This window comes from Colletes latitarsis, chromosome 14 (genome assembly GCF_051014445.1).
Source record: "Colletes latitarsis isolate SP2378_abdomen chromosome 14, iyColLati1, whole genome shotgun sequence".
Classification (NCBI taxonomy): domain Eukaryota; kingdom Metazoa; phylum Arthropoda; class Insecta; order Hymenoptera; family Colletidae; genus Colletes; species Colletes latitarsis.
Genome location: NC_135147.1, coordinates 24,663,079 through 24,688,715, shown reverse-complemented (window position 1 = coordinate 24,688,715; position 25,637 = coordinate 24,663,079). Strand labels below are relative to the sequence as shown.

General features: G+C 36.4%; 3 protein-coding genes across 9 annotated transcripts in view; 1 reads left to right on the top strand and 2 right to left on the bottom strand.

The window, feature by feature from the left end:
• Positions 1-7,455, top strand: part of LOC143349696 (neural cell adhesion molecule 2) — a 297,113-nt gene extending 289,658 nt beyond the window's left edge. For 2 of the 4 annotated variants that reach the window (XM_076781125.1, XM_076781123.1), the window contains exons 12-14: positions 690-1,016; positions 1,115-1,305; positions 1,739-7,455. In XM_076781125.1, coding sequence (XP_076637240.1) covers positions 690-1,016; positions 1,115-1,305; positions 1,739-2,011 — 791 coding nt within the window. In that variant the 3' untranslated portion in view covers positions 2,012-7,455. Of the gene's footprint in view, positions 1-689; positions 1,017-1,111; positions 1,306-1,738 lie in introns of all 4 variants that reach the window. The other 2 variants (XM_076781124.1, XM_076781122.1) reach the window with 1 other exon arrangement.
• A 7,233-nt stretch (positions 7,456-14,688) lies between these two features.
• Positions 14,689-17,678, bottom strand: Nup44a (nuclear pore complex protein Nup44A). Of its 4 annotated transcripts, none has more exons than XM_076781185.1 (7): positions 17,426-17,678; positions 17,082-17,346; positions 16,838-16,994; positions 16,499-16,760; positions 16,179-16,412; positions 15,809-16,096; positions 14,689-14,997 (listed from the first exon to the last, which is right to left on the bottom strand). In XM_076781185.1, exons 2-7 carry the CDS (start codon positions 17,190-17,192, stop codon positions 14,820-14,822), a joined length of 1,230 nt encoding a protein of 409 aa, XP_076637300.1. In that variant the 5' UTR covers positions 17,193-17,346; positions 17,426-17,678; the 3' UTR covers positions 14,689-14,819. The 4 variants fall into 4 exon arrangements, with proteins under 4 accessions (XP_076637300.1, XP_076637302.1, XP_076637301.1 ...); XM_076781187.1 differs by having other exon boundaries at positions 17,082-17,212; XM_076781186.1 differs by having other exon boundaries at positions 17,082-17,215; positions 17,426-17,677.
• Positions 17,679-17,892: 214 nt separating this feature from the next.
• On the bottom strand, positions 17,893-20,959 carry LOC143349757 (CAAX prenyl protease 1 homolog). The gene is made up of 6 exons (XM_076781253.1): positions 20,773-20,959; positions 20,549-20,695; positions 20,239-20,442; positions 19,588-20,100; positions 19,181-19,324; positions 17,893-18,966 (listed from the first exon to the last, which is right to left on the bottom strand). Exons 1-6 carry the CDS (start codon positions 20,872-20,874, stop codon positions 18,748-18,750), a joined length of 1,329 nt encoding a protein of 442 aa, XP_076637368.1. The 5' UTR covers positions 20,875-20,959; the 3' UTR covers positions 17,893-18,747.
• Positions 20,960-25,637: the final 4,678 nt, after the last annotated feature.

Genomic DNA, 25,637 nt, shown 5'->3' with positions numbered 1-25,637 from the left:
ATTCTATTTTCTCTAAGGAATTTTTTTCTCGAAACGGAGTAGGATTTCGGGGTTATGTCTGTTGACCAAAAATGCTTACAATTGACCCCTACAACTAAAAATAATTTTTCCAAAACGATTTGAAATTTTTTTTTTCCGTCGAAAAATTTCACACCTCGAATTTTTTTCTCGAAAGTGGATAGGATTTCGGGGGTATGTGTATTCACCAAAAATGATTGTAATTGATCCCCGCAACCGAAAATAATTTTTCCAGAACGATTTGAAATTATTGAATTTAATTTTTAAGAACTTTTTAACGAAGCTTCCACCAACAAATTGATATTCTAGATTTTCGTCTTATTTTGACCTCTAGAATCCTCCATTAAAATTTTTCCCAGGGATGGCCGAACACCCTGTATATACCCCAATTATCCTCACGCAACTTTTAACCCTTCATTATGAAATTACTTCCGATATCTGCTGGAAAATAAAATGAAAATCGAATACCTTAGAAACCATTGTGCGAATTTTCCTATTATTCTGGTTGCAGAATAGACAAGAATCTCTCATTATGGTTACCAATTATAAGAAAAATAGCTTGGAGTCTTGAATCAATAAGAAGCTTGGCTTTGTCATACTGATGTTAATTGACTTAATCGGACGAAGATAATTCCAAGTTTCTCATTTAGTTTTCTAACGTTTTATTTCAGAGAGGCCGCGATCGAACATCAGACTGATGCCGATGTTGAGCGTGATGATCGGCGTGGTGACCGCCCTGATCATCGTCGCGGTGATAGTGATGGTCGTGCTCAGAATTCAGCACACGCAGGTGGACGAGCAGAGCAAGTCGCAGATGGAGGACCACGGCAAACAAATGAAACCGATTCCCATACAGCGTGAACTGAGGTTCCGCGAAGGTAGCAGTCTACTCTCGGACGAGAAGCATCCCGCCAGCCCGTTCAGAAAGCTCGAGAGCAGCGGTGACATAAGCGAAAACGACGAGAAGAACCCGGACATCATACCTCAGCAGATCACTGGTTCGTGTACGCGCTTTCTCGATCGCGAACGTTTCGAACGAGTCGATCGTTTTCTCCGTTTTTATTTTTTCTATTTGTTTGTCGACCGTTTCAAGCAGGCGACGAACCGTCCGAGTACTTGAGGAAGCGGCGCCTCGTCTCGACGATCGAGACATCGCCGTCGAGGAGTTTGCTGGAGCACTCGACGGTCACCTCCGTCAGCGGCCACGGCAGTTGCGTCGGTTATTGCACCATCCGCAACGGAATGCCGCTGCACGAGTTCTCGAATTTGACAACGAAACATAAAAGCGTAAGTTCAATCGATTTAAATCCTATTCCCATGACACTTACGAGACAAACACGGAGATATCTAATCAGATATTCGCAAAATCATTAATAATTGCCACGCGCGTTACTATAAAAATTTATTTTCTCTCCCCAAAGGATAGTTAAGTAAACTGTGAAATGAATTATAGCGATAAATCTTGCAACGTTTACACGAGATGGACTCCTTAAATTTTCTACCGGAAATAACGTGTACCAAACGCTGTCTATTGATTTTCGAATATTGCTAGACTGAGATTGCAAAATGGAGTCGTCGTTAGTCGATAGAAATATTTTCTTTCGATCCCTTCTTGCGATTTTCGTATGTTTGGAACATCTGTTGTTTCTTGCGACGCGATGAAGTCGAAGCATGACTTCCGGAGTCAGTTGCCGGACATTTCCCCGTACGTGATCTTCAGTTTCAGCCGATAGTGGGCGACGTCTACGAGACTGGTGTCTGCACTCTGCCGAGGCAACACTGGCCAAGCCAGAGTATGCAATCTATGTCGATGACGATGAGTCCACCGATGCTGTACAGCGGTTTGGGAGTCGTCAGCAGACCCTGTCCCAGCGGCAGCTTGCTGACGAAGGACGTGGAGGCGAGGATCCCCGGCCAGTGCTGCATCCAGTCGCAAAAGGACGGAAAGATGACCACACCGATCGTGATGGCCAAGAGGGAGAGCTCCGTGTGACATTTTTGTCGCACGCAGACGAGCGCTGTATAAAAGTATCGTTCGACGCACTTGTTCGCGTAATTTGTCGCGTGATCGGTGCTTGGGTACTCCTCACCGAAGTACCACCCAATAAAACGATCGATCGTTTCGAAGACGTTTCACTTTATGTTGTGCGAATGCGAGTGAATCGTGGGATTCCAAGAAATTCTTGTTACCCTTTTCGTTGGTTCCGGTTGGAACGTTGAGTATCGTGGAGTATTCGTGCGCAGTAGATCGTGGCGCAGCACAGATAATTAGTGAAAAGCATGCAATGCATTTTTTATCGTGCAAATTCTTGATCAGGAAATCGAATTCGAATATTCTATTCTTTGTTTAGACGGTCGATTATGATGTAGTTTCAGTAGAGCGTGTCTCTGTATTGGTTCATTTCTACAAGACTGTTCGAACACTATAATTACGAGTACGAGTGGAATAATGGTAACTCGAATATTTGAGTAGAAATAACTTTGTTCAAGTATTGTCGATTTGCGGGGAAAATAAATTAGGATAAGTTACCTTTTGTGACCGAATTAGCAAAATATAATATTCGCAAAAATATGGTACACAGTGTCGTTGATAAAATATCACAAAAGGGAGTAGAGTTTGAGAGAGATTTGTTGATGAAGTTGATTTGCAGTCCATGTCTGCTCGAATATTTGAGTATTTAAATAATATTCGAACAGTAAATTATTCGAATAGTTAAGTATTCTGATAGCGTTCAAGCAGTCGAATATTCGAATACGGATCGTCGAGCAGTCCCCGATCGAAAGTAATTTTTCTCGATGGCAGTGCGACCGATCGAAAAAAAAAAAAAATGAATTGCACGCTTTTTGCTCGTTTTTTGGACAAAGAATCGTTATCTCGTTCGCGCCACGGTTGCATCGTTGGACAGCCTATACGTATATTCCTCGAACGTAGCTCGTGTTCGAAAAGTTTGACTCGCGTGCGTATCCAATCAACGCGAATCGAGAGCCCGTTTTGTTTCGAAACGAATTCACTTCCTTTATTTTCCTCCCCCGCGGCGGCGTTCGCGTTTACGTTTCTCTGTTCGATCAAAGTGCCCTTTATACATTGAACGGACGATTCTACCATGTTTGTGAATGTAAAAAAAAAAAAAAAAAATGGAGAAATTAAAGATAAAAAAGAAGAACCTGTAGAAGCCGTGCGTTGTGAACCTGCGTGTGTACGGGAATAAATTATTATTGATGCAACACTTATACATACATGTGCACGGGTGTTCGCGCGTGCTGTACATATACCTTGAATACGGATGATATTTTATACAAAATCGCTAGTATTAAACAGAGAGAAAGAGAGAGAGAAAGAGAGAGAGAGAGAGCGATAGAAAAAAAGGTTTATTCCCACTTTTACTATGGTACACTGTACAATTCGTCTAGTCGATGTAAGTATAAATAAATGAGCATTGTATATGCGAAAGTCGGTCGAGCAGCCCAGAATAACGTACACTGAAGAAGAGAAGGCCATTTACGAACGAGATCGTGATGCGGAGTAACAAAAAAAAAAAAAAAAAAAAAAAGGACAAAAAAGAAAAATATAGTCAATGGGAACAAGAATTTCGTCTGTGTGTGTGTGTGTGTATGTTGACGTGCATCGGGGTGGAGGGAACGAGGGGAAACGAGGACACAGAGACATATCGTACAGCTTGCCATCATCGAAAATCGAAATTAACAAAAGAGTAAAAGAAAAAAAAACGAAAAACAATACGAACGAAACACAACGGAGTAAAAGTATTTAGAAGAAATTAAAAAAAAAAAAAAAAAATAATAATAATAATAAGTATGAACACACGAACACAAAAGAGATCCCCCATTACTTTCGTCAGTATGCAGTATTCTGGATTTTATTGTAAAATTAAGTATCTGTATAATGTATAAAGATTTAAAAGATTTCCTTCGAAGTAATCGACGAACGCGCGTTGTTTTAACGAAGACGAACGAGAGAAACCCTCGTCTTTGCACTTAGGGACGACCGATTAAAGTTTCGCGGTTACGTAATCGCGATAGCTCTTCTATTGCTGTTTCGATGCTTAACGAAAGCCTCGAGTCGAGATTTCATTCGGAGATCGTTCTACGTTCGCCTGTTGCGCAACCTACGCCCGGAAAGTTCCAGACAAAAGCATCAAAGTTAATACCGATGTAAATCGATTCCTTTTACAAATACCTTAGCTACTCGATATTTCCTGCTTTCTAAGATCTCTGAAGCAGCTTTGAAAAGGACTAGCATGTTTATAACCGCACTAAACCGCAATAAAGTCTCCAGGTTTCAATGGTACTAACCCAGACCAAAGTGTATGCATAATGAATGCGTTGCAAGGGTAGCTGAACTTGAAGACTAAAAGAGAACGTTCTTCTTTAGAGTTCCTATAATATTAATTTTTCGAGAGACAAAATAGAAGTAATTTATACTTGAAAACAACCCTCATGGAATGAACTGTTCTATAAATTTTCTATAATTTATATTTATATGAAATAAGACTCTTTCATTTTGCAAATAAAATAGAAGACTATTCTGAAAAATATTTAAAGCTACGGTAGAACCTCGATAATCGCTGAAAAACGATGGTGGAAAATGCTTGCTAGTATAGAGGTAATCGATCCGATAAGAAGCTCCACTGACAAAATATACTTCCTGTATAGTTACTATTAATTATCAGTTACTTCCACTTCCAACTTCGCAACAGTAATCCCCGCTTTCGAGTCACAACTTTTACCCCGGATTCGAGTAAGAAAATCGTCATTGCTTGTGTTTCTTCAGCGACTAATAATGATCGATGGATTGGTAAAGTTTTTCCATAATTTATCGCGTGAAAGCAAGAGTTACTGTAATTACTAAGCAACCACCTCTTCCATTTACCAACACGATACAACGAACAAGGGTTTTCAATTATCAAAGTTGTACTTATCGAGCTACCACCGTAGTTATTCTAAGAACGTTAATATTCCAGGATTCGTTCGCGTTTATAGTACACAATTTGCACCCAATTCCATCCAAAACCCCGTTTATTCGTCGCAGAACTTTCCGGTTCTAGGCTGTGCTACCGAATGAATAATAGAAAGATGGATCGCGTGAGCATGGTCTACCCATGGTCGTCGTTGAAATCTCGTGGAAGAGCGTGTACAGCTTTCCTAATTAAACTTTCTTGAAGCAGGATCGCCGGTTCTATCGACGAACGTATTTGTATTTCGCTTCGCTCTGTAAATGTCTCTACCTTTCCGTGCGCGATAAAGACGTCTGTGTGTTTAAAGAAGAAAGGAATGAAGAAACGGAAGACACGAGGAAAGACCCGGATACTTATTTGGCAGATATTATCCGATAACTTTAAGAAGATCCCTGAGCGAGAGGCCTGAGCTGAGAGATATCCTCTACTGTGCACAGCTCGTAAGTTGCCAACAAATCGAATCAACAGTACTGTAACTATATCTCGTGATAAGGATCGGGAAAAAGAAATATCGAGTGTGATCGTTGAAAATCTAAATCTCTGTGACGTAAAGCTTATGTGTACTTGGCAACTTACGATTTTTGCACAGTAGATATGTTGTGTAGAGGAAGACTTACACTGGAAGCACCGATCTATAGAAAAATAGCAAAGAGTGACGACGAATTGAATTCATATTGACACACAATAAGAGAAGAGGTGTCTGATCACCTCAGGGATCTTATTTAAGGGGTCGAATGATAACTGGACGCGCGACGCGTTTGCAGTAAACCGGGCGAACAGTGGCTCGCTCTGGCGGGTTGGTCGTGTAATATATCGAAGAAGTTTAGTCGTTCTTTCGAGTCCTCTAGATGAATGTGTTCTTTCGATCGCTAGTCGTTAAGTTTTATCCACGGCGACGATACGTCTGACTGTATAATGTTTAAAAGATGCGTAAAGAGAAAAATAAAATGCGTGAATCGTTATTTATTATTGCCATTGATGGAATTGATGTCGGTGCATAGCCAGTGTACTAAGAGGAACTTTAATAATCGTTAACGGAAACGCCTATATTTCTTCTTGTATTAGCGTTCGCGCCAATTGAGAGGCCGAGGACTATCCCGTGGGTGGATAGTCGCGGTAAAAAAATGAAAATGTGAAGGAAAGAGAAAACGGTTTCTACGATCCATTCAGCCCAGCAGCACAATAAATCTCGAACACAAACTGCCGAAACATCTTTTTGATAGTTTATTCGTACAATCTTCTCTGGCGCGCTCGACAACGTTGCGAAACGACACGAACGCGATACCAGTGCCCAATGAAATTGATTTTCGTCGAACTTTTCGGGAAATGATCGCTGTTTCTAGCGTTGCCCGCTGCGGGGCACGCGTTTTTTCGTATCACCACCGACGCTTCGACGACTCTCCCTCTCGAACGCGTCGCAGAACATGAATTCGTGGGGCGGCGGCCAAATGCTGTCTGCAAGATAATCGCCATCCGTTACGAAAACCTTTCCACTGTGACTGCAAAGGTGTTCCTCGATCTTGCGCGAAGCTACTCTCGTAGTGCAGAACATTTTGGTCGGTCCGAGAAACGGTCTTGCGGTCTTTGCGCGCTGAAACTGGCCGTGAAACGCGACACTCCGCTACTAAGAAATCACCAAGTGTTTCTTTCGATTTATAACTTCTTTCAAATGCAACTTGGGACACGGATAGAGGGTGAAAACTATCCTCAAGTTGTGAGTATGCCTATTTATCGCATACAAGGAAACACAGTCTGAATACAAACTTTTTCTAAATCATAATACGGAAAGTATAAACGATTCTCATTTTCCACAAGCGGTGATCGCAATAAATGAAACTACATGACTAATATTTTTCAGTACTGTATCTGTATGCCAAGATAACCACTAAAATAATAAACAAAATTGATGTCATCGCTCACACGCTGTATGGCCTATTTCATATTAATCTATAGGTTTCTCTCTTTGTGGCCACGGCCTTACAATTTGTGTATTGCATCGAACAAATATTTAAAGTAATCGTTCACTGTTTCCCCGCTATTCGTTAGCCTCGATTCGTAATTAAAATCGCTACCCCGTTTTCAAATGAATTGACGGCCCCGATTTTGTTTCTTGAAAGCGAGCAACAACAAATTTGTATCGTTTACGTGAATGACTTTTATATTTTCATACGAGTTCGCGCAACGACCGCAACTCCGGCTCGACCGACCAGCATTTGCACACCATTCGCTTCGTTACTAACGTATCTTAGAGTAGCCAGGGTTAAGAGCCAAAGAAATCTCTTTTAGATTAAGAGTATGTACATGAAAGCACCGTTTCAGCCGTATACCGCCTGTACATCTTAACGAACGAGTCTGACCAGCTGCTTTCGCGAAAAGGAAACGAACCGTTTGAATAAAATTTGTATATGTAATTAGTTTAGCGATATCTGACACAAATTTCATGTACCCAATACAAGGAGACGTTTTTTTGATATTGTAAATACTCTGAAATAAATAATCGTTTTTATTCAACATTCTCCCTGCTATCTATCAATTTTTCTTTTCCAACATTTATTATTTTATAAGGAGTATCGAGGAGGAATTAAATAAATTCCTACGTTGCTCCTGTTTCCTCGACTAAAACCAAATAATTTCGCTAACTATTAAAATTTGTCAAAAAGTTCTGACGTTCAACGAACAAAATTTGTCAAGAAAAAATAACCAACAGGAGTTTGGAAAAATAGTTACCTTGGTACAAATTTACAAACGGAACCGTGGAATGTATTTTGAGAAATTCCTTCGCAGTCAAAAGAACGGGACTGTGCGCATTTAACAAGTACTGTAACACTGTGCTCTCGGGGAAAAGTCGTGAAACCTCATCGCTGACGTTACATACAACATCCTTCATTGGAACTGCCTTTTCGAAAAATATTTTCGTGGTTAATTGTCCACCGATATCGATTTTAACTCGGCTAGGTTATGGAACAAAACATTGGCCACTCGAGGTCACTGAGCATCTACCCCCACCATACCACTGATCACTCCACCCACTCACCTGTTGCTTAATTGCCTCGTCTATTATCCACGTAAACCAGGAATGACGAAGTTCTCCGCCACAAAAATCCTCCACTACCAGTCAAACGACAAACTTCTTCGTCACAAGAATTCCACTACCAATCAACCGATTCTCCCGCTATCAGGTTCCTCACTAATGCCCAGAAACCTTTGTCTCTCGTCTCAGCCAGTGAGGCCAGATCGGGCATAATTGAGTGAATCGAAATCGACAATAGTGACGACGAACTTCCTTAGCGTCTAACAGAGTGGTGGGGATAGCAGGCATATACTACCGCACGAATCACCTGTACGTGAGCACGGCATTTCCCACAATTTCGGGAAAACGATAAAGAACGCTAGTGTGAGCCTTTCCTTCTTGCTCTTGTAAAAAAGAAACAGCTGAAATACGACCTCGCGATAATCGGAATACGATTCCAAGTCTCGACTGCCCAGCATTTTTACTTTCCGAAATATTAAAAATGAATAATATATTAAATATTATCAAATATTGGACGTGGTGCAAAACTGAGTCAATCTATTGTTCGTATTATTCATAAACAACAAGATGTTAATTACTGAAAGACTTTCTTATATTACTTCTACCTGTGATAAAAATAATTATAATGTTTATGTTTTGTTATTCTTTTGTATTCCTAGTAATAAATAATGATTTATGCAAAACTTATGGTCACTTATGCTCCTTACTGTATGTCTTATTGTACCGATTATCCGCGATGTCCGATTAACATTTATTCTTTTATTTCCTAGTCTTGAGATACACTCCTTCAAAATGGAACAAAATGTTAAAAAGATCGTGCATTAAATTTTAAGGGGATCCTTGTAAGAAGGCTTTAATCTTCGACTTGGTCGTGGTTTTAATGGGTCGTTGGTTATTCGCTGGTCAACAACGATTAGGTAATGGTCATCGATGGTCAACAGTGAGGCTGACATCAAGATCAAAGGTCCAGGAATCCAAAAGGTAGGGCCAACCGAAATAGTTGTTCGGTAGACCAAACTGTCTTTCATTGTCAACTTGGTCTCCGTCTCCCCACTCTTCCACCTTAGAAAGAGGTATATAAATGATCACTGCTAGCGTACTCACTCAGTACCCCTGGGTCCTCCGGGGGGATCGGGTCTCGCGAATTAGTGAACTGGGATGACCACTGATGACTTGGACTGACCAATACTGACCACTGATGACCAGGACTGACCAGGACTGACCAGGACTGACCAATGCTGACCAATGCTGACCAATGCTGACCAATGCTGACCAATGCTGACCAATGCTGACCAATGCTGACCAATGCCGGGCCGTTGTGAGTAACAGTCAGAATCAGTGAGTTGAATATGATTTTTATTCCTCCGGCCCCCATGTCGATTAGGACATTTCGTCCTAACCGACATGGGTGACTGGTTGTATACGTGTTCTCTTTGGCAAGTGTAATGACCGCGTGAGTAGTAACACATGTATATTGTTTTATCTTCGGATCTTTTGCTTAAAATTCGAATCTTCTTGCATACCGCGATTTTTGAGATGACAAATGTCATAGTAGATTCAATTATTTGAAATTTGACACTCATTTTAAAATGAATATATAACGAGTACATACATCAATTTCTCTCGTCCGCTCGTTCTCTGGTTCTCGCTTTCCGAGATTATGTCTCGACTGAAAGGACCAGAGAGTTTTGCTCGATCACCTCTGTTTAATGGAATGAAACACGTGATCACCTGTGTAGTAGGTCTGATAACTCTAACCGCTTCAACCCCGGTGCAGCTTGGTTCAGCTTAAGTGAGGCCTTGGCGGAGGGATTATTCTCCTCTTTATCCGGAAAAGAGCATAACCGACGTCGAGAGGTCTTGATTCAGGTCCTTTCTCAGTACTAAGTCGGGTCCCTTTGTAATCGTGTGTTCTCTGGGACCCGGCGGTGTACGTAGAGAAGTAGAGTGACCAGTTTCAACCGTGACTTGCTTTTCTGATAATCAAGGCCGGGGGGGATCAATTTGATACCCACACTCACTGCACGCTATGAGCACGCGTCGCGTCGCGTCGCGTTTTATTTAAGCGTGCGATGTTTTTGCACGCCGCGATTTTTAGTATGACAAATATCGTACCGTCAATCGAAAGTAGAGAGTAGAATAGATTCTAATATCTTTTACTTGTAATTATATTCATCTTAAAATTAGTGTCAAATGTGTAGTTTCCGATTGTTCTTTATATTTTTCAGTAATTAAATTCACTTTCATGATTGATTTGACGACTTTGGGTATCTTCGATATCGAAAATAACCAAAGTCTTTCTTTACTTATTAAAATATATCATTAGATTTACGTGCAAGAAGATATTTCGCGACGAATACATTGTAGAATCAAAGTAACATATATTATGTACTATTTTCACTTTGTCACTGCACTTGCCTGTAGTTGTAGTATCTGTAGTTTTACGAATGTCAAATTTTTGTTTGTTCTATTTCTAATCTATTACTAAATTTCTGTTACAGGGCATATTCCTATGAAAGTTGTAGGTTTACAGAAGTAAGAATTACGAATTGTTACAATATTGTTTCATATTGTTTTGTTTGTGTTTCAGGAAATCATCGTGGGATAAACAGAAAATACATCAGAAACATCAAGGAAGTACATATTTTCATGTCTTTTGTTAAATAATCAGATAGGTAGGATGTAAATTAATTTAGATTTATAGTTAGGCAGGAATTTAGTTGTTTGTGTTAGCTATTCTATCAGGCAGGCTATATTTTGGTCTACTTCTCTGTTTTGTTGATGGGCATTTACAAATTCTTTCTCAGAAAACTCTTTTGTTGGTTGTTTCCTTCGTTGGTTGCAATTTCAATTAACTATTATGTCAGGCAGGATTCTATTTGAATAGAAACTCTCGTTTTGGTTAAAATACTCTCTTCGTTGATTGTGCACCTTTCATTGATTGCACTTTCGTTTGTTGCTTCCTCGACCAACGATCGTTGGTCACAGAAGCTCTTTATTAATGGAGGGTGGATGGGATTCGGTTAGGGTGGATCTCCATTCGCAGCAACCTCCACGTGGTGAGATCTGGGTAATATTATTTAGCGTTTAATCAATAATTGTATCATTCTTAGCAGGGTAATGCAATTATTAATTAAAAACTAAATAATATTAGCAAATTGGCTGCGATCCGCCTTGCATAGGTCATCATAAATATAGAGTTTCTTCGCTAGGTTAGTTTGGATTCTCATTAACTATACGGTCGAATTTCAAGAAAACGTCCTTACATTTCTAAAGTCAATGCATTGAAGCGATTAAAATTTGCACAATAATAATAACAAGGGAATCCTAATATGAATCTTTGAATACTTACTGTGGCATCGGGAACGATTAAAATTAACTACGCCACTGAACTATTGAATATATCTGTCTATCACAGTAAAATTTAAGCGACTGGGACATTTCTACACTTAGAAAACTAATGTTGCAGCGTACTAAATATTTATTTTGAGGAACTCTAGACCATTTATTGTTCAATTACACTCAATTCCATTTATCGTTTAATTACAGTTAATCAAATAATACAAAAAATTGATGGTGCCGTAAAACAAAATACGAATAAACTTCCTACACTGAAAAATTCCATTTTCAATCGTTGTGAATTAAAGTTAAGTTAAGTCAAATATACAGGGTGTTCGGCCACACCTGGGAAAATTTTAATGGGGGATTCTAGAGGCCAAAATAAGACGAAAATCAAGGACACTAATTTGTTTATGGAGGCTACGTTAAAAAGTTAATAACGTTTAAAGTTCCGACCATACTGAATTTTTTTCTCGAAACTGAGTAGGATTTCGGGGGTACGTCCATTCACCAAAAATGATTGTAATTGACCCCGGCAACCGAAAATAATTTTTTTAGAAAGATTTGAAAAAATTTATTTTCACCGAAAAATTTAGGCACCTACCCCCTGTCGATTTTTCTTAAAAATTACTTTTTCATTTTTAATAATTTTGTTTGACGCCCTACAGAAAAGTTGTCTAATACTTTTTTGTAAGCACCCATGAGCTCTACTTCAGAAAAAAGTTTCATTCAAAGATATTCACTATTGTAGGAGTTATGACCGTTTGAAAATTGGACCACTTTTATGGGGTTTTTCTCATTTTGCGGGGTCAAGAAACAACTTTTCCATTATTTTTTTAATTCCTACATATTCTCTATCAAAATACGCGTAGTTTGCTTTTTTAAACATTAAAATCGTCCAATCCGTTCAGAAGTTATGACATTTTAAAGATTCGCATGAAAATTCGGGCAGACATTTCTGGCCAGAAATTATCTTTTCGGTAAGGAATTTTTTTCTCGAAACTGAGTAGGATTTCGGGGGTATGTCTATTGATCAAAAATGCTTGTAATTGACCTCCGCAACCGAAAATAATTTTTTTAGAACGATTTGAAATTGTGCGAAATGCCGAGCTCACGTACAAATGACTCTGTTAGACGCTAAAGAAGTTCGTCGTTACTACTGTCGATTTCGATGCACTCAATTATGCCCGATCTAACCACACTGCTTGCAACTATCTCACTGGAATTTTTCCCTCCAAATATAGTAAAAATACAAGTTTGCAGCACATAAGAAGTGATCTTGAGCAACCAACATTTTCTGTTCCAAATCTAGCGAGAACACTTACAAAATCGCGGACCGTCTTCGCGATATTATCGCATAACGTGTATACTTTTCTCAAACAATTGGACACCTGCGTCCGAATTTCATTTAGTTCGTACGATTCCAATTTGTCTATCAAAGTGGGTGGGATTGTGTATACGTAGGACCATTCCGAAAAGAATCTCTAATAGTTATCAACGTTTAAAAAAACAGAAAATATGCTAATCGTTACATATTATTTTGTTCGTTCTTTCTTATTTTTACTATATTGCTTACTTGATGAACATGATGATAAGATGGAAGAAATATTGCATTCTCGAGTTTGCAACTATCACGATGGTTATCATCCAGCGCTTTCAAATGTTTATAAATAATATCTTCCGACGCCTATGTTATTAGGACAGATTAATCAACTCGTAAAATCACTGTATCATTAACAGCTTCGATTATCATGATCTGTTTAAATGTAAGTTAAATGCTTTAATTGCAATTTTATTCACCTCTAATACGTGAATGTAGTATTGCGGATACACAAGCAACAATCCACTTATAAGAACATTGACGCAATCTGCTTTTAAATCGTTGATAACATATTCCATTGTCTGTAAATTATATTCGTTAACAACTAATCTACAAATGGTACATCAATTTGAAGGTTATATTGCGCATTTCGTGTTTCACGCCTTTTAAACTAATTCCAATTTTGCCAAACTATTAATACATCTATTATTTGCATTTATGATTTATACCTTTTCTAAGTTAGAATGTGAACCATCATACTCTCCGATGTATACGATACGTGTTATATACGTAACCTATGAAATAATACGTACGTGCATTTAAGTTAAGTACATGCATTATATACACTAGGAAAAATAATTTCCTTGTAGGAATAGAATATGTATAAATAATTGCCTATTCATTCTCCAATTTCGCATTGAGTCTTAAAATAAAATATATGAACGAACTATTTCAAAAAGTATTCTCGACAAACATAGGTGGCGTCATAATACGCATTCCATGTTCAAGCAACGTAAAAATACTTTTTTCATACAAATGGAAAGGGCACGATATGCAATTACAAATATAATCGAGCATCAAACATAAAGTAGCGAACATTAATGAAATAAAATTGTTCTCACCCTTCCGGCTGCACGAAGATTCTTTCTCACCACGTCCAGCATGCTCTTCCTGGCAGGTTCAAACACGCGTTTCATTATATATATAACTTTTTACAGAAAGAACACTTAGCTACCACTTACTTTACGAATATTTTGAAACACTGACACAAATAAGAACTGTTTTAATCGATAAAATTCCCTCAATATCACAAATTTAACGGACACAACGATCAAGCATGTGGGAATCAAGTAACGGAAGTGCGCAATGGTAGAGACAGTGACTGCGTTAGTCGTTCAACTACAATTAAGTGACTACTATCAAATTTAAAATGATCTTGTTACAAAATTACATTATTATTATTAAATAATAGATCTCTCGATAGATTTCGAATACACACTATACGATTATAATTCAAATTTTTAAGCTTAAATTAAAAATTTTTAAATTTTAATTAACAATCTTTTAAATTTGAATTTGACATGCGTAGTACGAGACGTTTCGGTTAGGATTTCGGTTTGCGTTCGAGGGGAAGCGTTCTTTTCTACTTTGGATCGCCATTGAGTAAGTAATGTTACAAATGTACTTTCGAATATAAATCTCGAAAAAGATCAATCATTTAATAAATCATTTATTCAAATTGGATACAAAGGTATCTACAACAATAAAAATAAATATACGTAAAATTACAAAGGGAAATTTAAAATGATAGGCGTCTGAATTAGGTTTACACATAATTATGTACAAAATACTGATATTGTGCTTAAAATAACTGCGTAAAATTATAATTACAATTATTTCATTAACTATTGTTATACATTGTAATCATTTAACAATAGTAAGTACATATCAGAGAAATTTTATTTTTCATAGATTCTTTTCTATGAAATTTAATAATGTATAATAAAAATAATACTGTTAAATGGCATAAAAATAGTACCTGACATAAATCTGCTTAAGTTATTTGTTTTTTATCACTCATAATTACTAAATGCAATAAAAACCTTTAAAAACATAATAATAATTATGTTAATTGTAGTTATTTTTTTGTCTTGGAACACTCTAAAATGGGGGGTGGTGGTGGAGTTGCTTCGCTAGGATTTCCCAACCACACAGATTTACTGAAACGACCCTTTGTAACGGGTGCTTGCCATTTATTGATACACATAACTGCAACCGTAGGCTTCTCTGCGGTTACTGTTGCTATAGTTGCACTTCTGAAAATAAAATGAAAACTATTTAGATGATCAAAGAAATAAATTATCTGGACATCCTAATTGTGAGATAACTTACTTAGCATTTTGAGGTAGGAAAAGAATAAAGAGGTGTATTATAATATAAATACAGCATTTATTAATTAGAAAACAGTACAAATTGACTGAGAAATGTTTTCTGTAAAATAGTTTCTAAAGTATGTATCAGACAATATATCCAAGTGTGCGTATATGATAATTCAATATTTACAATTATTTTAACGCTCAAAAAAAACTACCTAATCAATTAGTATACCTGCAATTCGCAATTTAATAATTTCACATATTACAAAATATAAAATATTTTCGATTAATAATCTTTTCAGCAAAGTCTCCCCTTTTAAATTTACATTCTAAAATGACCAGTACTCTTTTAGGAAACAGTAAATTTAACGTTTTGACTAAATCGTTGAACAACTATCGATTAACACAAGATTTATTATAAAAAATTCTAAGAAAACATACACATTGTACATATCTTAATTTACAAAAAATACAAATTACTGAAACAATAGTAGAGTGCGTTACTACAAACTTATAATTGTTTTAAATCGGTTTAGTGCTAGCAAAAACTAAAAACAGAATTTTATTACAAAATAAGAGTAATCAATGCCTTTATTGTATAAGTATAAATCCAATAGTTTTCATACAAACAGTACACAGTTGTATGAAATAACAAAGAGTACAAAGCCATTAATTGTGATAAAACTTAAATCATTTTTTCTAATGCCAAGGCACTTGATTTGGATGGCTAATGGAACCCAATTTGTAGTACCTTGTTGTAGAGGGTGTTTGTTGTGTTCCTGTAGAATGGTTGGGTGGTGTTGCTGCTGTAGGAGTTTCTGCACTTTGAGCAGAAGTGCCATCTCCTTTCAAAACAGCAACACACTTCCAATTATTAATATAATTATCTTTCCATAATCGAACACAACCGTCATCTCCCGAACTTGCTAAAATAGTTCCCATAATATTCCAACATACGCGCCATACCGTAAAGTCGTGATCAGAAAATTGTGCTGCTACAGTAATTTCGAAACGTGCCGAACCGCTTTGTACACTGTCCCTATAAGAATGGTAACAATGTCTTGTATTTACTTATTTGTTCAACATTCGTACAAGTTTACGAAATTATGACTCATACTTACAACAATATAGGTTTCAACGTAATTATTCGTACATCTTTTGTTGCAATAGCCAATGTATGAAAACTTCTACCTAAATTTGGAGAGAATGCAATGTCATGGACAGGGTCTTGAATTTGCAATGCTTCTGTTTTTGCCCATCTTCTACTACTTTCGGAATATTCGTAAATAAAAACTTTTCCTCCGGTAGATGGGTTTGAATCATCGCTCGCGACAGCTAACATTGGTGGATGTAGCCTATTGTACATGATATATAATGAAACACTGAATAATTTTAAAACATAAATGAAATATATTCTCATGGGACATTGTTATTTCTTTACCTTGAAAGAGAAGGATTCCATGAGAGACAACTACATTGAAGCTTACAACTAATATCATGTTGCAAAGTCCATTGACTCAAATTCATAACATCAGGAGCTTCATATATTCTTATCACTCCATCCTCGCTACAAGTGGCTAACAAAAGACCTAGTGTTTTAGGTGCAAATTTTACATCTGTAACAGACTTTCGGGAATCTACCAAATTTGTCCTCCTAAGCCAATGTCTCATACCACGTTCTCCAGGACCCGATCCTTCCCCAACTGTTAATACCATGCATAGCTATCAAATAACTAATTACAGTGTAGGAAAAAAATGTAATACCAGATTCTAATCCTACCTATCTCTTCCCACACAGCCGCAGTCCTATCAAAAGAACATGTTGCAAGAACCTGACCAAATTCAGGATGGGCCCAAGTAACTTTCCATACAGAACCGCTATGGGCTTTCCAAGATGCAGTTAAATGCCAATTTCCATGCTCATCTTCATCCCAGACCTACATAAATTTGGTAAGCTTCACATATGACCACAACAATAAATTTTGATAATACAGCTGCACAAGCATTGACTACAAATTAGTTACTTTTACAAATTGATCACTGGAGCATGTTGCCATTCGCTGTCCATAAAAATCGTATGCGATGTCGTGAATCAAATCCTTGTGCTCGGCGTTAATGCTATGTGCTTCAAACATCCTTAACGTTTGTTTGAATACTACTGCACGAAACAATAAAAAATAGTTTGTACAAAAATAATATCCCTTTAATTTTTACAAATATAAAATTCTCATAAACTTCCGCCAACGATTTCGAGCGTGTCAAAAATAGTATACAGGTTAGAAGATAACACTGGAATAAATTTTAAAATAAAATCGAACACGTGTAAAAATATTGAGGAATTTTAATATACACAGTACAATATACAAACCAAACGTCACAGATCAGAATTGCTTATTTTCTTTAATATCCACTTCAAATTGTTATATCGTTGAAAAGGAGGGAAAACACAATGCAACTAATCCTACAACCATCATTTACAATTACTTTGATTATGGATATACGATAATTAATAAAAATCTTAAAATAAAGCCACTAATACTATACTAATAAAACTAAAAGTTTTTTTGTTCTTTAAATTTTGAATTTCAAGTATGTTATTCGAATGCATTTTAATAAACAACATGTGACATAGATTCGTGCCGCACGAGGGAAAACATTGAATTACTGAATGATGGTTTAATAAAACTTTACAAAGTCTATAAAGTTTCATATTGGGTTAATATTACAGAAACTACATTTTCTGTAGAGGATTAAGTATTCAGTATTTTACACATGCCTTAGGATTTAAATAAACTAACAGAAAATAATAGTTTAATAGGAATTCTATTCATCAAGTACTTTACCAAATGATTATTTATTTGTAGACAATGTATTTAATACAAAATTATACATGTTACAATTAACACTAGACAGTAATATAAATAATTGTGTACCCTTTACATATGTGACATTGAATGTATACAATTGGTTTTAAGAAACAACAATGCTCAGTTTATGAAATGCCAACTTCTTATCATTAAGGATAAAGAATATTAAAAAGTATAAAAGTACTAGGTTATAGGAAAACATCTTTGTTTACAACAGATCATGAAATAAATTCGTAACTTATTTTTAACTATTATGTTCTAAATATTGTACATCATTTTTTCATTATTAGTATTTAAAAAAAATACTGGTAGTTTTCACAAGCTATCATGAATATGCATTATTTATAATTGTGACAATTATTCTGTGATGAAATGGATGAATGTTAAATTAACAATTTTATAAAATTATGTTAATGGTTCAATTAAACAATTAAAATTTTTTTTATCAATTAATTATTTACTATTTTAATTAAGCATGTGGCAGAATGATTATGTATATTTTATGTTTAAAGAATTATTTCGTAGAACTTTCATTTTCAATTAACTAATTAGATTAGTCATCTTACAAAATATCTAAATAACATAATTACACTTAAAATAAAAAAATTGATTTCTTAAAATTAATTTAACTTACCATTTTTCAATAACAGCTGGTTCTATATTTTAAGTTTATTCATAAATTTAGAAAATATTTTGAAAGTAAATTGATATACCTTGAATTAAAATTCGACTCAATATTATGATTTTCCCCCATTGATCGTATAATGTTAGTAATTATTCGTATGACAAAATAAACAAGTATAATTTTAAAAATATTGTATAATTAATCATCTTTATCGATAGCTTCGAGTCTTTCAAGAAGTGGGGGGTGGGTGTGATGCCAACCAGAATATAGTTTGTCATAAAGAGGGTAACAAAGATTATCTTTTTGTAATTTAATCAATGCTGTTTTCAATGCTTTTCCGTATCCCTGAATTCTAGCAAATTTATCTGCTTCAAATTCAAATTTTCTTCCTTGTAATACCGATATAAACTTTATTATCTAAAAAAGAAACGTTAAAAGTAGTTTAAGGTTTTGTACATGCAAAAGATGTGGACCGTCGCACGTTGCGACGGACGTTGAAAACGACGGCACGTTCGTAATGTGTGGTCTCTAATATACGACAATGTATTTCTACAATAAACGTTGTAATGTCCGTCGCAACGCACGTCGTTTTAACGCTCGTGTCCCCGATCAGACAATGATCTGAACTTACCGTATTTACAGGTATTAAAATATACGTAGTAATAATAATGAGTCCTATTAATGTAGGTTGTGAGTCATAAAAGCCAAAGGCTTCATATATAGGTTTGCAATCAAGAAGCTTTGCAAATAAAAGGATATTTATCAGAAAGCTTACCTGTGAAAATATAAGATTAGGGATTTTGAAAAAAAATAAAACAACGGAATTTAACAGTATAAACCAGGCGTCACAACCGACGGCGCAGTAGCCACGCTTGACTATCGCGTTTAATCGTGAAGCTTGACTATCACCCAAACACATAGTTTTTGCGATATTTTTCGATATATAAATGTAAGACGTTCTAATTTCAAATATATTGGTGTGACAATACAATTTTAAAGCTTATGTATTATGAAAAAAATTAAAAACAAAGTAATTACCTGAACAAGTACAAATCCTTTCAGTGTATGATAATATTTCCAATGTCCTAATTCATGTGTCAATACTGCTAATACTTCATCTGTTTCACATCCTTTTAATTCTGTTTCACCCTCTGCTGGTTTATAGTACTCTTTCACCAGAGTGTCAAACAGGACAATTCTCTTATATTTATGAAACCCATACAAGTATGCATTACTGTGTGAAGACCGTTTTGATCCTTCAACAATAAATAGTTTATAAAGTGGAAAATTGAAAGATGCTGCCAGTGCCTCAATTTTTGTTTTCAATTCCCCATCTGGGAGTGGTGTATATTTATCAAACAGAGGTGCAATAAATTCTGGATACAAGATCATCATGATAATAGTAACAAAGATTACAAAGATCCAAAGATAAAGGAAGAAGTAATCTCCTCCATTCTTTATAATCCATATCATAGCACAAAGGAGAGGTACTGCAGTCACTTGTGCAACAACAAATTTAAGAAGTTGGTCTTTGACAAAAAACAATGGTGTCTGAAATTAATATGTGGGTTTTGATGTAACAGACACAATTGATAATAATACAAAAATGTTCAATATAATGTTCATAAAAATTGTAGGAAACTAAAAAGTTTTACTACAATTTTGAAAATAAAATTTTAATTTCCTTACCTCTTTATTGAATCCATGTTTTTGTTCCACAACAAATGTATCATAGATTTTCAATGGTAGATCGGTTGCATCATAAATAGCATTTATAATGAATATACAAATAGCACCCACAAGAATTTCATTCTCATGGTTGAGATTAAAGTATTTTGTCACATCAATGCTCCAATGCCAGAACCGATGAAAACATGAAGTTAATAAAATGACCTATAAGTATTTAATGACCTATAAGTACTACACCATAACAAAATTACTATGTTATGATATTGCAATTTCATTATTTAAATTACTAAAACTAATTCAAATTCCATACCGTAGTGAAGACTTTAGAATAAATGTCCTTAAAATTGTTGAAGTTCAATCTATCTAAATCATAGTTGCGTGCTTTATCATAAATATCCTTTGTCATTATAACTTTCACAGAGGATGGTAAATCGACCAAACGCATCATCAAAGCACGCTGAAAATATAATGCAAAAGATTTTACAAATCCAACAATGTACGTGTAGGAAAATTTCAAGATTACGATCAACTTACTTGACGTAGGCACAAATAAAATTTCCACGAGAAAAGTAGCCATATTACTGACAAAATTCCAAAAAGTATGTTTTCCTGAATGAATTGTACAAAACTAGACATACTATTTATATTTATTAAACACAAAGATCTTAATTGTGCGGTACTACAACGTGTACGCTATGTTACCAGACGGGCCAGGCCTGACTTTTTCACGCAAGCGTATCGAAAACGGTGCTCAGTGAAGTACCTTGAATTGAATGAAAATGGGTGTCATACGGGGCACTAATTCGATTTTTTGGAAAATTAAATAAAGGAGAAAAGGGCTACCTATTTCGACCAAAAGGTATTTTTTGATAACCGTAGAAATAATTGTTAAAAAAAAGAGATGAAGGGGAAGAGATACAGTAAAGTTGGTTTAAATGTTATAGAAGTAGTAAGGCGCGGGGATGAAGAAAACTGCCTGATTTACAAAATCTCTTTTTTTATTGATGCTTCGACAACATGGGCTGAGACACACACATTTGCTCATATGAATTTATACCACTGCGTGTTCCAACATATACATACACAACTCGTTAAATTATTGCATCGCGCGGCACTAGATTCAAGAAATACATTAATTTAGAATCGTGTATCTTAGATGTTGAGATCAATAAAAACATATCGTTCGAGAGAATCTCGTTACATGTAAGCTCTTTATAATTCCATAGATTTATTCGACGATATGGGTAACGACACAATAGAATTTGATTACAATGATTGCTTAATTTGTAAAAGAAATGATCGAAACTGAAGAAAAGAAAGCTTTTCCCGAAAGTAATTAACGATGGAAAAGTAGACGTGTCTGGAGGAACTTTTGAAACATTTCGTCGCTTTAATCAGAAACGTAATGTATATAATATATGATTAAAAACTGTTACGTAACAGCAAAAGATTATTTGAAAAAAGGTCAACTTAAGCATACGCAAGCATTTCGGTGGCACGATTCTAATAAATAATTTCCGGCCCGCAGTCGCGTGATATCTGCAGATCCGATAAGCTCCTTCGCGCGATTAATCATTGAACGATCTACACGAATAATAATCATTCGAGATTAGAGCGAGAGAGAGCCGTTCGCGTTTCCCTCCAACGTCAAATCGTCTCGTTTATGATGTGTGCTCGTACTTTTGCAGCATCGAAATATGAAAACAATCATTTTTCGATCATTCTATATGCATACATACATGCATACACACACTTACATATATGTATATACATATATATTCGAGGAGACTCACATGGGTCGCAAGAATAGGTTGACAGGATAGACTCTTCTAATAGACTTTGCAGACGGACATAATAGAAATATTTAATATATAGCATCATATATTAATATAATATTCAGTAATAATATAATATCTATTATATATTAATATGTATGATATTTTTTTTTTTTTCGTTTTCAATATAGCGTTTCTTTTTTCTCGCTTTTGTCCGAGGTTGTGATATCCAGCGATTAAAATTTCTTTTTTCTTCTTTTTCGTATTCGAATGGGGTACGGTGTGAGTACGATTCGCTTCAGCCTTATTTGAATTACATTAATCGTCGTGGAGTATCAGGCAAGTTGTACGACTTATGCGTGACCGACAACCGTTTTGGTCGTTTTGCAACGTATGCGTTGATTGTAGAAATAATTATTTGCTTTTCTTCAAAACTGGTCGAGAAACGTGCCAAGCGAGGCAGTCGCAACAATTTTTTATGTTCGCGTGTCTGCCTTCCGGTTACATATCCGCCCGAGAAACTAAACGCGGAAAAGGCAGAAGTGACTTTATCGCTAAGTAGCTAAGCAAAAGCAACGAATATTACGCGAAACGTGTTTCTAGGTTTCCTTGAATCGGAGGGAAATTAACGGGAAGCCGAAACGTGAGATTATTTGAATCGGAAAGATCTCGTTACGTATCGATCGTAACGTATTATTTGCTCGTAGAGGGATCGAAATTAATCATCGACAATTTGGAGTTAGTGTTTGTTGCTACGCGCTGACGGCAAAAATTGTTCAGGAACCTTATGTTCGGCACGAATAGGCGATGGGAAATGCAACGAATGAAACACGACATCGAAACGAAACAAGCAAAGTACATAATTCTATAAGCGAATGAGAAGCCCGCCTATAATCGGATCGAACTCAATTGGCCGTTCAATAATTCACGGTTAACTTTCACTAAAATTTGTACAGTTAACTTCCCAACAACTTGTTTAACGAGTAAATAAATCAATTTATCAGAATTCTTAATTAATTTTGCGTTGATCAAAGTGTAAAGAAAAATGTCTGTTCATCAATTTTAGAGATTATGGTGGGGGTGATCTTGGCCTTAGACAGTCAGTTAATTTCGATCGGACTATAGCGCGACGAAATTTTCGGTGTAAACCAGGGCTTGAAAACTGTTGTTCAGATTGTTGAAACCGGTTGCAAAGAAATCTTATTTTAACCTAAATTTTGGATTATATCGGTTTAAATTAAAGTTCTTGTATTAGCTCCCATATAGGCATATGATCTCAGGACTGTTATATAACGGTTTGGAACTATTTTCGGAGCCTTTTCAGGGCCTGGTTTAAACGTCTCGCAGTTTGTAACGCCGCGCAAAAGAAAGTGCATAAGAAGTCTATGCCAGAAATAATCTTCACCTAAATTGTACATGTATGCAAGCTTTGAGAGTCGCACGGAGGTTGATAGACACGCTGCGAAGAATTGTGCATAGTAACAGTACGAAATAGGAAGAGTGCCTTTGAGACAGGCTAAAATATCTGCCTCGGATACGTCTTTACATCGCTAGACTTCACGTGTAATCGTTTACATTATATATTGTACTTCCTACGTAACTACCATTCATCTTTGATATTTTCATTATATAATTTCAAGAAAATAACATTCGTACAAAATTGACTACAGCCGATTGCTTTTTATGATGTGTTCGGGTTCGATCGTCCGTTCAAATCATTCTCGTACAACGGAGAAACTAAAGTTGTATATCTTAATTTCCTATTCGTTAATCCACTTCTCTTCTTCCGTTTACCTCTCGTCCTCGTTACGATATGACGTGTATACGTATTGACCTGGCTGATTGATTCCGACCGGCTTCTTTTAATCCTTCCGGCACAACCGATCCGCGAACCTTCCTGTACTTCGACGCAAAGCGTTCCATGTTTCCTTTTTTCACGAATTTAGAGTATAGAGCTTCACAGCTCCATCGGTCCATTCGTCAGTCGCATCGTTAACGACTGTTCCTTTGTTATATCCTTGGATGTATCGGTGAAACGTCTCACTACGATTTTATTCATGATACAACACGAATCTTGTGAAATTTTGCATAAAATCAAACGCACGAAGGACTACATTTTGGATGTCTTCGTTCGTTGACAGTGTTATGTTTGAATCGAAAACCTAAGGGCGTTGTGATTCTTTTCCATCGATCCATTTTTAGTAATTCCATCGTATCGTTTGTTACAAACATAAAACCGTATATTCGCTATTGAGAAATTAACGATAGCACACCTGTGCTACGATACAGTAGTTGGACGTTAACGATACTATTCGAGGATTGCATTCGTGGCTCGCTTGCTAAAATAGCGTTGAAACAATATAGCAAATTCTGACGTTATTTTTCCCCCCAATTATTTGTCTCTTTCCATATGTAATTGTAGTCCGAATATCCGTCGCGCCGGAGGGGTTAACACGTGTGTCAGATCCGTTTGTTCAGGACCGCTTGAAAAAGCCCTACCAAGTTAAGAAAATATGCAGGGGTATCTCCGTAATTAAGTCGCTAGTTTTTATACAGATATTTAACCGTTACGAACGTGCGGCTCGTGCTTCATAAGCGGAAACATTTTCGAGGAGCGTGCACGCTGCCTGATTGCAGGAAGTACTTACGTTACGAAGCATAGTTGTAATTTCGTAAGTCCTCTTCTCCCTGTGGGTCTATCCGATTGGACGCAAAAGCAACGAGAATTTATAAAAAATCCGTACATAGAGAGAGAATGCTCTTATCTTCCATCGGTAGCCACGATTTCAGGGCTTGAAAACTGTTATCGTATCGTAACTGTTGGTTCCAGAAACAGCCACGAAGAACTTTTACTCTGAATAACTGTTATAAAGGAATCTTCATTTTTTTTCAACAGTCGATTTTGGGTTCCTCGCAGCTCAGAATAGAAGTTGTTCGCAATAGTTTCGACCAGAACTTTTATACAATTATTTTCGGAAGCTTTCCAAGCCCCGGCCACGGTCCTCGCCGTTATCTCTACTCGTTGAAAAATAATCCTCGTCCGTCTGCACAGGAAACGGACGTGCACGCGCGCTAACTAACGGAGAACACGCGTTTACTCGTCGAGCAAAAAAGATACTTTCTCCACGTACAGTGGCTTCGTTCGTCGCGGGGGATTCCAACTACTTTCGCATCGGTGACGATGTCAATTGCTTTTGGTCCTTCTTGTACCTTTCGTAATTGATTTAATTTCTCTGCTCGATTCTATTCCTCTCTATCCGAGCGTTCGCGGGCTCGTCCGCGGGAAACGATAACTAGAGAGCACGTGCAGCCGTATGTACAATACACGTAGCTCGACGCGGTCATTGAAAGAACCACCGAAAATAAAAAGTAACTTTTTGGGTCAGTGTTTCCTAAACTTTATCCTCCCACGAACCTCGTTAAGCATTTCTTCGATACGCTTCGAAACTGTTTGAAGAAACTAAAGATCTTTTTCCTAATTAAAACAATTTCAGTTGCTTCGACATTCAAGCTTCCAAGTCTTTTGAATTTATATGAAACTCTTTAACGTTTTAATTACTAATAAAGTAACTTATATTCTATATTTAATTTACAATAAATTTAGAAATCCGTAGAGGTCCATGG